Source organism: Onychostruthus taczanowskii, unplaced genomic scaffold (genome assembly GCF_017590055.1).
Source record: "Onychostruthus taczanowskii isolate IOZ18803 unplaced genomic scaffold, ASM1759005v1 scaffold5, whole genome shotgun sequence".
Lineage (NCBI taxonomy): Eukaryota > Metazoa > Chordata > Aves > Passeriformes > Passeridae > Onychostruthus > Onychostruthus taczanowskii.
The window spans coordinates 7,258,962-7,272,859 of NW_024502568.1; the positions used below are offsets into that span (position 1 = coordinate 7,258,962).

Sequence of the window (13,898 nt, forward strand, 5' to 3'; positions counted from 1 at the left end):
AAAAACACTCAACTATCATCCCACCAGACAAAAAAAAAGGCAAATCAAACCATCGAGCAAGCAAACTCACGTGTTGTGCACTGGCCAGAGCCAGGAAAGCTGCTGGTCCATCCAGGTAACCCCTCCAGAGCACAGCCCAGGGGAGGAAGGCGAGGGGGAAGGGCTCAGCAGGGCTGCAGTGCCTTTGCCAACCACAGTGCCAGGCACCCTGTGCTGCTCCCACCGATCTGCTCCAGCTCCAAGTCCGTTCCCGAAATGGGCCCAGAGGCAGGTGAAATCTGAGCTCACGAGCCACAAGTTGGAACGCATTATAATTCCAACCTCAAATTAGGGAGAATTTATTCCTGGGGCTATTTTTATTGAATCTGAAATCTCAGTCCATTGCCAAAATAGGTGATTACCTCACTGAACACTTACCTAAGAATTCTGTAGGCGTGTAACTAGAAACAAGGTTAACTGCTTTAAAGTGATAATCTACCACAGAGCTCATCTAAACTAAAAAATACTTACTCCATAAGTGATCCTGAGAGGCCTTGCACACTGCAGAGATGGGAGGAGTAAGGGAACCACTGGAGCTTGCTCAATTAGATGTGCTGAACACACATTTTGGGGTTCTCAAGAGACTAAACACTGGTGAGTCTTTCAGGATCTTTCCCTCAGTCCCTCATGGTTAAGTGTAACTTTCTTGTCATGTGGCTAAAAAGATGCTCAACTGTTGCTTTTTAAAGAGAGGTTTGCTTGGGCAGAAAAACATGGGCAGGGAACACAGTTGCTTTCATCACTGAAAGAAACAACATGAGCGCTGCCAGTGTGTTCACCTTGATAACATTTCCTCTGGCTTTTATATTTTACATATAAAACTGCGCACATCAATACACAATCATGTGGATCACTGGCTCAGAATAAAGGCTGCATCTGAACTTTCCACTTTGTCTTTGGTTATTACAATAGAAATCACAGCCTTTTTGTGATTTAGTAAAGCAAACAGCATGTTTATTTCTTGCCTGCTTAGTCAGTACTCAATAGCACAAGTCAGTCACATAGCACAAGTAAAGTAACTTCACACTTACATCTTTCACCACGTACTTCTCCAGATTCTCAAGGGTCTTTTCCTTAAGCGATCCCTGAAATAGAAACAACAGGACCCAGTGAGGTCATGGAAACTTATGATGTAAGAGACAACAAAGTAATGCCAACTTTCACACTTTAAAATGCTGTGAAAGTACAAACCAGGGCGAATCTGAACCAGTGACTCTAGAGATGAGAGGCTTTGAGTAGCAGGGACCATCACAAACTCTGTGATCCATCGATTCCCTCACCATGGTAAATAATCCACTTCAACAGCATTTTAACCCTTTCAGAAGGGAATACAATAGAAACAAACAAAAAATAGATTTGCCATACCAAACAAGACAGTTAACGACCTGTCTCCAACACTGACCATAATGCTTTAGTCAAAGGCCAACTCCAACATGTATCACACAACACTGCATAAGGAAAGAAAAATAGATTCCTGACTTCTGCATGGGTAAAAGGACCACCACAAGTACAACTGTGAGCAGAGTTCTCCTGTGATGGCTCTCCATCCCACCCAACAGACTGCTTGAATGAGGGAGAACAAGAAAATCAGGTCTTTAACCACATGCTAATGCTCACAAAATTATATTCTAAATTTGTGCACAGATGTGTGCAGAGGATGAAATGCTTTTCTCTAATTAGAGAACAGCTGATCTATTTCTCTTTTTAATGCCAGTACTTTTTAGACAACACAGCATAGTACCAATGTAAACAATTTGCAGTAGAATAGTGCTTTAATAATTAGGACAACGTACTAGTTGTGGACTTGAAATGCAAATACCCTCATGGCATCACACTCTAAAACCCATGAATTACAGTACAAAAATTAAATCTGGCCACAATAAAAAGGAATAGGAAGCCAAGCCAGGTATGTTCCCATACTAGGAGGGCAGCTGAGATCTTACTCCCATAAAATTGCAATTTATTGTTTGCTCACTAGGCGGCAAAGCAGGGCCCTTGTCCAGAGCAGGCAGAGAACATCTGAACTCAGGAGTTCCAGACCAGCCCCTCCAACCCAGTTACAACCACACACATCCCATGGAGTTCTTGCAGTCACCTTGTAATGAACCCAGTCAACAGCATCTCTGACATCCTGGAACATACTCCTGAAGGACATGAAGAGGTCTCCATCCTTAAACCCTGTCTCACAGCTGTGAGGAGACAGAAGAGAGATTTCAGCAGTCAGTCACAGTAGGTAAGAAACACAGCAAGGAGCAAGACAGCTCAAAATGCTGTTTGGAGATTGTGTTTTCTTCTTACCAACAGGGTTTCTTATCTATTCTTATCTTATCTTACTTTACTGCAGCTCAGGCTTGAAAGAGGGCTACAGCTGCAGTTTAACAGGACCAGGAATGTCTGTGCCTCCACAGCAGTACCACAGCTTTCTGAGGCTGTAACTCTTACTTCTCATCCACATTACAAGAAGGTAAAAAGACTGTAGAAAACTACAAAAATGCCATTTGCAGCATTTAACAGAAGATGAATGGTACTGAGGGAATAAACAGAGTGGTGCTCTTTCTCCCTCCTTCCAGCACTAAAGAAGGGAGAGTCATGGAAATCAACTAAATGTAATGTTGCTGAAAGGAGGAACTTCTATGTTGAACACTTAGAATTAACATTAGAAATTACAAGATACTCTGGAGGCATCTTTGAGACAGCATGACAGCTTGCATCAGAAGAAATCAAGAAGGATTACACAGAGCTGTATTTATTATGACAGCGATCATCATGCCTCTCCTGAGAAAAGGTACTTCACCTGATGGATTGCCAGCATAAACAGTTCCTCTGCTCCCAGGTGAAATCACATTAAACCTTTGCCTTCCACTCACACATATGCAAAGATGACCCACCACATGAGGTGATGAGCAGCACAGCAAAGTTCTCATTTGCCAGTTCAAACCACAGCATGTTTTTATGTTTATATGTTTTTGACAGCAAGGTAATTACTCATGCTGCACAAACAGCCTTTTATACCACACTGAGCACTTCACCTCTAAGTGTGCAGTGTTCTTTATTACAACATGAAGCACTTGTGGTAACTGGCTGAGGAAATTCAGCCTTTCAGTTACCAGTTCAGACATGGCTACAATGGACACAGGTTAAAATGAACTGAATGGTGCCTGTAAATCACCCTGTAAAAAGTGTGCAGCTCTAGACACTGCCCCAAATACCAATGTCAGTCAGTATGCTGGTTCTGCTGTACCGTGTGAAGGAAACCTTCAGCCTCTGCTGTACACACAAATCAACTTAGCACCACAAAATTATAGGAGGCCCACCAAAACCACTTGAGGTTTTGATATTAAGAGCAGCTCCATCTGTGCTGTATTGCTCTTGTATAAAATAATATCAATCTTCTTGTTCCATCACATCTCAGAGTGGAGGGAATACAAACCTCGTGTACCGGTCACAGTTAGTAAAGAAATCCACCAGGCAAGCCAACAGGTAGGTCTCTGCAAGGAAAGAGATTATAAGACAAAGATAACATCATACAGCCAGCTAACTTTAGACCTTGTGCCAAAAGGAAGAAAATTCATGCAAAAAAAACCCAAACAGAAAAGCAGAGTACAACATCAGCAAAGCTTTATTAGCTTAAAGGGCACAGAAAGAGGCCTGTGCTGGCTCACATTAGACTCACCTGGTAGATTGAATAACGTGTTCAAAATGTAAAACCTATCTGTGTCATCCCTCTGGATAAATTTATTTGGATATTGCTCCCGTGTTTCAGGCCTGAGAATAAATAAAGTGGAGAAGAGTGAAACCACAAAACATAAAGAAGATAAAATGTGCTGACCTGCAAAACGGAGCTGTAGCAGGGTCCACTAACCAAAGTCTGCTGTGCTTTAATTAACACCCAGCTTCCCCACATGCACTGTTGGCAGAAGAGCAAAAGTGCATCCAGGGGTGTTCCCTGGGCTGTGCTGACTCCAGCAGAGCCAGGACCAAGCCCTCATTGCTGGGTCAGCAAACAGAGCCCACCCAGGGACACAGAGTGGTCCAGAGTCCACAGCTCGACCTTAAGCCCCATGCTGCTGGCTAGGAGGATGCTTTAAATCATCTGCACTTTCATTGTTTGCTTATCTTAAACTCTCCCCCACTTTCCATGTGTTGCTCTCCACTCTCCCAGCAGCTCTCAGCCAGGGGTGTGCAGGGCTCTGCTGCAGGAGGTTTGTGTGGGGTCCTCTGCAATTCATCAGCAGGGTGGCAATGACTGATCTCATATCATTATTCTGGTCTCCCTAATTTCTGGAGCTACTGAAGATCATTTTAGGTTCAAAGAGGAACTTGAATGCACACATAAGGGCTTTTTTCTAAATTCTGGAGTCCTGACGTGAGGACTTAGAGGCCTGCAATGACGAAGTTTGTCACCCTGGGGCCCCTGAGCTTGCCTTGACCTCCACTCATATGTCCTTGCAGCAGGAATGTGGGAGTGGGGATTTGCTGGGACACATTAGGAACATGGCACTGCAGTCCTCTCTGCTTCCTAAAGCACCTTCTCTGGGACAAGAAACACAAGCAGCCAGGGAAGGCTGCAGGAAATGGCGTGCAGTGCTCAGTTCTGACACCCTCAAAGGTCAGAAACACCAAAGGGCAGAGCAAGGTTGTTCCTACCCCAAACCAGCTCAGGCCCTCAAACTTTCTTAACAATGGCTGTGGAGCTGACAGTCTCATGGGGCACAGGCCTCATACAATGGCTTTGTCCTGACTGACAAGCTGCTGACACTAAACTGTGCCAGGACAGGTGAACGACCCCTGGATGATCCCATCAGCTCTTCCCCACAGCACACTTTCCTCTATTCCCAGCTCGCTATGGATATGCCTGTGGTGGCACACCCTGTAAACATCTGTTTACAGGTAGCCCCTGTAAACATTTGGGCTGTTTCTGAGACCCTCAGTTCACCCACAGCTGATCCTGGAGCTGTAGGAACACCAACACAGCCTCTGCTGTTAGTAGAGTCCCTGTGATTCCATATACAATGGGTGCCCTGAGGATCATTGACACAATAGAGTGTATTAAGTCAAAAAGAACAGCCAAGAGTCTGCACTCACCCTCTGAGGAAATTAAAGCCATGTGCACATACTAGGAGGTTCCCATAGGCATCAACTTTCAGCAGGTTTCCATAGTGGGTGTCAAACACCAGGCCTCTGTTAAGAAAGCAATGTAGGATATGAAAAGGCAAGTGCATTAAGGGGTGACCATTTTAACAGCAGCTAGAACAGCTCTAGAACAGCTTTGCTCACTCGGCATGGGGCACCAGAACAGAGCTGCTGTTATGATCCAGGTGGGCTCCCTACTGCCCCTTTTAGCTGTCAGCAGGTGAGCAACCAGAGCCCAGCATCAGCAGAGACACCTGACCTGCTCCCCAAAGTGTTTAACCTGAGAGCTCAGGGGAGCTGTGAGCCTCTTCCACAGGGTCACAAACGTGACACCCCTGTCGGCTGCAGGGAACAGTGAGGTGTGATAAAGGAATTTCTCTCTGCCTTTTCATGGCTCTGTCACAGACAAAGCCAGATGGGGCATGTCACCATGGCACATCACTTTGGACATGCCCGGTTCTGACTCTGGCAAAACTCTGTCTCATTTATCTAACAGCTTGCATCTGGCAAACACCGCCTTCCCAAATCCCTTCTGTCCCCTCCCTGGGATGAAAGTAATGGATTTAACAGAGCTCTCATCACAGGTTTGTGAGGGGCCATGCCTTGTTACAGGCACAGCCAGCAGCAACGCTTGGTGTAAACACGCTGAGAGGAGGGAAGGAAGGAGGCTGCCAGACTGAAACTGGAACAAACCAACAGACCCTCTGGTCCAGTCTTTTGTAAAGGAACTCCAAAGGAGTCAAAGAAGCAAAATCCAGCAAAGGCACAAGTGGAACGAACTTGAAGGTGCAGAGTTAGATCAAAAGCTTTGTTCAAAACCTCTCCCACCAGAAGAGAAAACATAGAATTTAGTAATTTTGCACCATTAACTTAGTGTAAAGTTATAAAATCAAAAAGTTACTAAATCAAGTGTTTTTGACATTTGATTCATCTTGACAAGAAAACTAGATTGGTCCCACTTCTGTTCTCGTTTACTGTCACCTTATTTTCAGGATGTCTTATGCACCACAACACTACTAATTAAAATCATTAAAGAAAAATGTTCTGAGACATCCCAGCAGCCTCTTGGACAGTAATGGCTCATCCCCCCCACAGTCCTGATTTCACTCCCAATCCAATTATGTCTCTGCTGTCTTTGCTTTGAAGGGCTATTTTTGGCCCATGTTTTCAGTAGGATTCTTTTCTTGAACATTCCCTCTTTGCTGACAGGGGTCCATGTGTGCAAAGGCCCCCCACATTCTGGAGTAGTCTTCTCCCTTCCCCATGATGTGTGGCCAGCGATAGGCTTCACATCCACAACTGAAAAGCTGGCCCCACATGTCACCTGTGAACGTCACAGAACAAGCACTGGAGGCCTCGAGCAGGCAGGGTTGGTATCCATGAGTCATTTACCTGGTAGGGAATGCAGGATCATACACAAAATTGAGCAGCTCATGAGGGTATCCAATGGAAACTAATCTTTCTACGGTCAGGTCAAATCCAAGAGATTCGTATTCAGGGGATTTATACACTGTACCAAGATGAGATTTCAGTTAGAAAATTTGAAAACAACTAGGAGATTAAACAAGAAGGCAATTAAAAGTAATGTACCCATTCTCCCTCCTCCACATACCATTCCCTCCTTTGATGCCTCGAGTCCCCCAGCCCAGAGCGTGGTGGAATTAGCTCCTGCCCCAGGGCTGCGGTGAAGCAGAGCTGCAGTTTCAATTTCAGCAGCAGAGTGCACCAGATGAAATATCCATCAGTTTATCATAGCTCTCTGCATCAGGAAAAATGTATTTCAAACAGCAGCTCCTCTCCCTGCAGTCCTGTTAGGCATATGCATGAACACTCCCTGTTGTATCTGCTCCAACAGGGTTTGGTTTGCTATGTTATTGCAAAGCTGATAAAGAAACCAATAAATTGTAGGAGCACATGTATTGGAGGTTAGAAATCCTAAAATTCATCACTTCTGAGCTACTGTAACTGCTCTGGATAGAATCCCAAAGTTCAGTATTGCTCCAGATTTCATATCAGGGGAATTAATGTTTGCTGCAGACTAAGTCAGCATGAAGGTAGAGCTGTCAAGTTAACATATGATTTGTTTGTTAATAACACCATATGAAACTGCAAAATGTCTGTTCATTATTACCCTTGTGCATCAAAATGCTACTTTTTAAAGCAAGCTCACTGCTCTCACGTGTCAGGAGCTGCTCATCTGGGACACACACCTTGCCTTCACTCCATGCAAAAGAAATGGGCTTGTTCAACTAAGTCATTCTTACCATGCAGCCTCTCTTCTTCCTGCAAATGACCTTCCCATGTGCTGAAAATGTTACTGTTTAATCAGATCATTAAATTACATCTAAAAGGCAATCAGGGCAGATGGAAATCACAGGGTTTCTCTGGCAGTGTTTACGCTCACTGCACGTCTGCAGAAGCCCAGAAGATAAGGGGCTAATGTTTCAAACACTGAGACAGCTGGACAGTCCTGAAGCTGACCAAGGACTGCTGGCAATAACAGCCAGGGATTGTTGGTAATAACATGTTGTGAGAAAGAACAGGATGTGGCTGGAGAAGGGGCCATGTGGAGGTAAGGACAGCACTTTTCTGGGGCAAACGTCCTTGTTCTGGCTCCCAGAGCTAAGCACAGCACAGCTCCAGTGCAGGAACGAGGTCGAGAAGTATGGAGGAGATCAAGACCACCCAAGACCCTCTGACCCATTTTCAGAAAGGTCTGGAAGAATGGAGTGCACATGGTAACAGATTTCCACAGAAAGCAGGAGCCCTGTTTTCAAGGTGGGGAAGACTCATCTGTACAAAGATACCCCCACAAAGGCCAGGTGTGCGTGTGCCCCAGGACACTGGGCACCTCACCAGTGCTGCTGCCGGGACTGGTGATCTCTTTTTCTTGCTTTCTTCCTTTCCCTCTCTCTTCCCCTCTTTAATTCATCTTTCTCTCTTCCCTTTTACCCTACCCCTTTATCCAAACCCCAGTGCTGTGTGCTTATACTAGAAGGTCAGGGATTAACATACCAATTCTCATGCCAAGTGTAATTTACTAATAAAACTTTGTAAGGTTCTGTGGACCCCCTGACTTAAGTAATTCCTTTCAACCATGAGCACCTACAAATCCTGGGTGCTCCCTTCACCTTAGGAGTGGGATACCATAATGTTGCTGTCTTAAACTGGTCCTAAGATAAATAAATACAACCCTTCACTGCAATGAGGGTTACCATGAGTTCAATGGGTCCAACTGACTCCAAGACTTGAATATTTCAAATTTGGCTGAAAATGTGAAAGTTACACAGTAAACTCATTAGAGGACAGACTGCTTTTCCTGAGAGAGATCCAACACATCTGTGGGCCTCATGATATATATTAATACACATTGTCTATACTTTGCCCAGTAACCATCAGCAGACATATATATATATATATATATATATGTATATACACTGTGGGATACAGAAGTTTAATCTGAGAGGAGAAAGAAAATATATAAAATATATTTTTAAAAAAATTAAAAAGGCAATGACTTTAGATGAAACAAGACTGTCAGAAGACTGAGATCACAGTACCCATGACAGAGGGCTCCTGTTTCTCTTAATAACCTAAAAAGTACCAGAATCCCAAGAGTTAATTTTCCCCATTAAACTAGCAGCATTAAAAATGTAATAAGCAAACTGTAATGGTCTTAAACAGATAACTAAAATCAATAAAGCACTTATCAAAATCTCCAAGCAATATTATACCAATGGCAAACACCAACAACATGATACAACATTCAATGCACGCAGTCTTTTCTATCCTTTAGGAAAGGAAGGATTGATTGAGCTATAGATAGGAATAAGTAATCAAAAGGTACAGCTAATGAAGGAAGCAGTGACTGACAAGGCAATTCTGGGGAGTGAGCTAGAGTTGGAGGGAGCAATAGGAAGTTAGGTGATGAACAAAATGGTGAGAGTGACACCAGAGCATCATCTGGAACAAGGAATTCCTCTGATTCAGGACAGTAAAGGCACTTCCCAGGGAAAACTCTTTAAGTCCACCTGCACACATTCTCAGAATGTCAAAGCTCTGTAAAGCTCCCTGTTAAGTGAAACAGACTCCAATCCCCCGCTCTGTCCATGAAGCTGCTGCACTCCTCCTTCTCAGCCCCCTGGGAAATGGATCATGCTACCAACTGAATCCATAATACATCAATTCACACAAAACATTTCTCTGAGGAAGCCCTGGTCTTTCTGAAGTCACCAACCATGGTGATGCTGCCCAGACAGACACCTGGGCAGGAGCACACTGGCATCTCCTCTGGACAAACAGAAGTGATTCATCAACAGCTCCAGCAGAGCCTTTCCAGGGAAATTGTAGGGCTTTCTGATGAACAATCTGTATCTTTTTAACACTCCACCAGGGAACAGCTGTGTGGGACACATGGTCAGCTGCTCACAAAATACCCTCACTCAATTTATTTATTTCTATATTTGCCTCAGTCTTAGAAAATTACCACAGACCTCCTTTTAACTCTCTAAGGAAACAAGCTGAAGCACCATTAGGAAAAAGGCTGAAGAAGAGGTATCAGCCTCAGCCTTCATCATCCCAAGTATCTGCTGAGGCAGTACATTAATCAGGATTAATCTAAATGTTTCTTTTACAGGGACAGTTATTCCCCTTACCTCTCAAGCCCTAGATTTTGCTTCCTTAATGTCTCTTTGAATAACACTAAACTATTAGCTCATTCACACCTCTGATCCCATCTCTATCTTTCTACTGCTCCAAAATATTTGGAAAATGAGAGCCTTCTCCTTGACACGTGAACTAAACAGAGACACAGGAAACTGGACTCGTGAAAGGACAATACATGTTCTCTAGTTACCAGCACACTTACTGTTCCAGGTAAACTTTCCTTTAATTAGACACACAGCTGGGAAGAGACTGAGAGCTCCCTGAGCCACCCTGACAGCACCCTGCACCACAGCACTGGCTGCATCAGCTGGAACAAGCCACAACCCCTGACACTTCTCATAAGCTTATTTGAGTAACTGGAGCTTCCTCCAGGCAAACAAACCATCCACCTCCTCAGATCGAGAAAGAACAGGCTGACATCACTGCAACTCTGGCAGCACATTTGGGGAAGATGCCCCAATCACAGGTGTTACTCCATTATTTCAATATTGTACTCAGGGCTGGTTGCTCTCTCTCATGTCTTCAGGCAGCCATGAGGAAACAGAGTGGAGAGGACAAATCAGTACTTTTTTCTGCTGCATGATGAAAACATGGTTTTAAACTTTGCTGGAATATCCCCTCCCTCAGACCTGGCTGCTGAATCCTGTTACCTCTGATGGAGATAGTTTGTGTGTCATGGCAATGTCATGAATTCAGCTATTTGCCACGCAGTCTCCTGTGCCCAGCTCTTTCAGCCAGCTTAGAAGGGCACAGTCTTTGAGCATTCCCAGCTCTGTGACAGGAGAGGAGGCAGAGCCACACACACATTTTCACACCATCCTTGCCCAACACACATGGGATGACAGTAAAACCAAAGCACGTGCTACAACTTATTCTCATTTCTTTTTCTTGCTGCTTGATGGCCATGTCTCTGCCACAAAGCCAAGTCCTCAGCTCCAGAGGAATTGTTATTTTAATAGTCCTGTTCCAACACAGGCAGATGCTTCAGCATCACAGGGCAATCAGCACCCAGTGCTCGTGGATTATGCAACCAGGGTGGAAAGAAAACAACTAAAGGTTTTAAAAAAACAGAAGCCAGTTGACAGCATTCCAGCTTCCTCTTAATACCATTACTTGGCTTAACAACACACCATTAAAAGGTAAAAAGCTGTACCCCAGAGTGAACACTGCAAGCCTTCAGGTCTGTGATGAGTGATTCCTGACTGACACAGGACGTGCTAGCAGGGAAGCTGGTCTGGAATGAGCAGGGGTTGTGCAGTAAGGTATGCAATTCTCATGCATTTGTGTGGTTGTGTTTACCTTTGCTGCCAAGACACATACAGTTACAATTTTATAGCCTTCCTGAAAAGGAAAAAAAATAAAGAAAAAGAAAAAAAAAAAGCTCTCTACAGAGGCTCCAGCTTATGCAAAATGCTGCTGCCAGGATTTTAACTCACATGAGGCAGATGCAGATTCAGAGTGTCACTCCAGGCTTGACGGAGTTACACTGGGCTCCCCTGTTAAAGAAAAAAATCAGACTGATTTTAAAACTGCAACAGCTCTGTGCCACGTGGGACTGTGTCTGCTGGAGCTCTGTCCTCTGGCAAGCTCAGAAGCTGGCCTGGCAGTTATTCCAAATACACTTACAACTGATTTACAGAAGGGGCACAGTTGGTAATCGTGCATCCTACAGGCAAAATTCTGTCCTCATATCCACAAAGCAGTCTTAGATCATCAGCTCAGGGATAATTAGGAGGAAGAGGCTACAAGCACATTGCCCAAGTGATACAACAAATCCTTCATGTTTCTCTCAGACACAGAGAAACTGGTTTAAGAAAAGGTCTTGTGCTCTTTTTGCAGCTTTGCCATTACGGTCCATTCCTCGGTCAGTGACAAATTACTCCTTTCAGGACACCCTTTCGCACCATACAATGCCTGCTCGTGTCAATGCAGGAGACTTGGGAGACTGGGTCAGGAGCCACTCTGGGAACCTGAGAAGAGAATTTTGCCCTACCCCTTGAAGGTGCTCCCAGCGAGAGCCCCGCACACGGGTCAGTCTGTGGGCACGTCTGCACCGAACGTACACCGGGACACGCTTTCACTTGGGCTGTCACAGGCAAAGCACCACAGGACAAACCAGCACCAAGCCTGCACACAGAGCTGCACTGCAGGGCTCTCGCTGGCAAGCACACACAGGGAGAACGCCAGAGATACTTTGCGACTCACAGGTATGCACAGAGTAATCAAGAATCATCTTTGAGATCCAATTCGCGCTAAATACAAAGCTGAACTGGTTGGAATGATGTTGCAAAAATGACCCACAAAAGTATGCAGACCTCCTGGAAGGCTTCTCTGAAAATAAACGTTTAAGGCCTGTTTTGTTTCAAAATGAATAGCTGGGGAAGGCTGAAGTACATGTGATGGCTCTGCTTAAGCTGTGGGGAGGAGAAAACCCTTTAGGGGCTGCCCGTATCTTCCCTTGTTGCTCCCACACACAAAAATTCAGGCAAGGGCACTTCTCATTGAAGATGTAACATGGTTTGTTCCAAGGCTTGCCAACACTTCCTGCAAGGTACTTATGGATCTTGGGAGAGAAGCAGGAGTTGAAGTTAAAACAATGACCCCTTTCTGCACTGCTTCAGTCGTCTCCCATTTGTGAGATGTCTCAAACTGCACACCTTCAAGCAGTCCTGCCTGCCATTTTATTTCCAATCACTATGGATTTGGTGCTGGGAAAAGCCCTGAATTGGGAACAGTGACAACACACTGATTTCCCATACCACCAAGGCAGCTTTGGGGAAGCAGCTGCCCTTCACCAGAACCTTTGTTTAGGAAGGGAAAAACAAGATCAGGAGGTTGCTACAACAGAAGCCTGCAGGGAGAGCAGCTCCTCCGGGCAGAGCGGCAGAGCCAGGACCACTAAATGATGACCTGAAGTATCATTTGCACCTGCCTCCAGTTTTTCCCCATCTGTTGCTCCCTTATGATGCCCTACCACCTCCTGAAGGAGTTTCATCCCTTCCATCTGCCAATTCCTCACCTGCCTCTCCTCCCAGCTGGAAGGCAAGAGCAGCCCAGGGAGAGGAGCTTGTGATGCCCCCAGAACAAACCCACACAGGGCAGTTCACAGCAGCAGCTGCTTCCTGCAGGTGGTGCAGCCCTGCTCTGATCCCTTGGGCACAACTGTCTCGAGCCCTTCCCCACGCAGGTGCTGTCTTCCCCATGCTGTCTGTGCTGCTGACTTGCAGGTGTCCAGATAAGATCAGTATTTCTTAAACCAGAGGTGATGACCTCCTCCAAAAGGATTGCAAAAAGCTTTAACAAATACTCCAATCTTCAGAAATGCTACCCACTCTCTGGGTCCTCCAGAGGTCACACAAAGACAGATAAGCCAAAATGTAGACATATAAAGCACAGGGTTTTGCCTTTTCTCTGAAGCACAGGAAATGCAGCCCAACTACTTTGTGTTAAGTCTTGAAGAAATGAAAGCAAAATAACTAAAACCAGGTATTTTCAGTTGCTGCTTATTCTCCAGTGAGTAAGGCATGCAAATCAGCAGTTAGGGACATACATGGGCAGGTGGAGAGCTGGTATCTAGATTTATATGTCTCAGGCACAACATGCATAATTAAGCTTGTACAAATACATTTCTGAAATTACACAAAACTGACTTACAGAGCAGGATCAAAGTGTTGCTCTGAATTGCACCACAAATAAGTAATGTGTAGTGGGTTTGGTTCGCCAAGTATGCGAGTGTGTATTAGGAACAGATTTATATCAGTGTTTTACTGACAAAAACTGCTTAGTTAAAGCCTTGAGGACTGAGATCCCCTTTTACAAACCCATTCCCTGCAACAGTACAAATATCTGTGCATCCTGCCTCAACAATTTCTATCAAATGAGATCCTGATGTCCCAGAACAGGCTAGATCTATCCCCAGAACTCACCCTTCTGTCAATATCTCCTCTGCACATGGCCCCAAAGCCAGCATTTAGTGTCCACTACACTGTGTCTGTGACAGTCACCCCTCCACAATAACAACACCAATGGCTAGTTCACACAAGCTCCCAATACTGATTCCT

The 13,898-nt window shown here is 44.9% G+C and overlaps 1 protein-coding gene across 4 annotated transcripts in view; it reads right to left on the reverse strand.

The window, feature by feature from the left end:
- NT5C2 (5'-nucleotidase, cytosolic II) overlaps positions 1 to 13,898 on the reverse strand; it is a 53,144-nt gene that overhangs the window by 7,178 nt on the left and 32,068 nt on the right. For 2 of the 4 annotated variants that reach the window (XM_041415296.1, XM_041415295.1), the window contains 6 exons: positions 6,565 to 6,682; positions 5,125 to 5,220; positions 3,713 to 3,804; positions 3,470 to 3,527; positions 2,135 to 2,228; positions 1,071 to 1,124 (listed from right to left, as the gene is read on the reverse strand). In XM_041415296.1, coding sequence (XP_041271230.1) covers positions 1,071 to 1,124; positions 2,135 to 2,228; positions 3,470 to 3,527; positions 3,713 to 3,804; positions 5,125 to 5,220; positions 6,565 to 6,682 — 512 coding nt within the window. Of the gene's footprint in view, positions 1 to 70; positions 205 to 1,070; positions 1,125 to 2,134; positions 2,229 to 3,469; positions 3,528 to 3,712; positions 3,805 to 5,124; positions 5,221 to 6,564; positions 6,683 to 11,273; positions 11,334 to 13,898 lie in introns of those variants that run through there. The other 2 variants (XM_041415297.1, XM_041415298.1) reach the window with 2 other exon arrangements.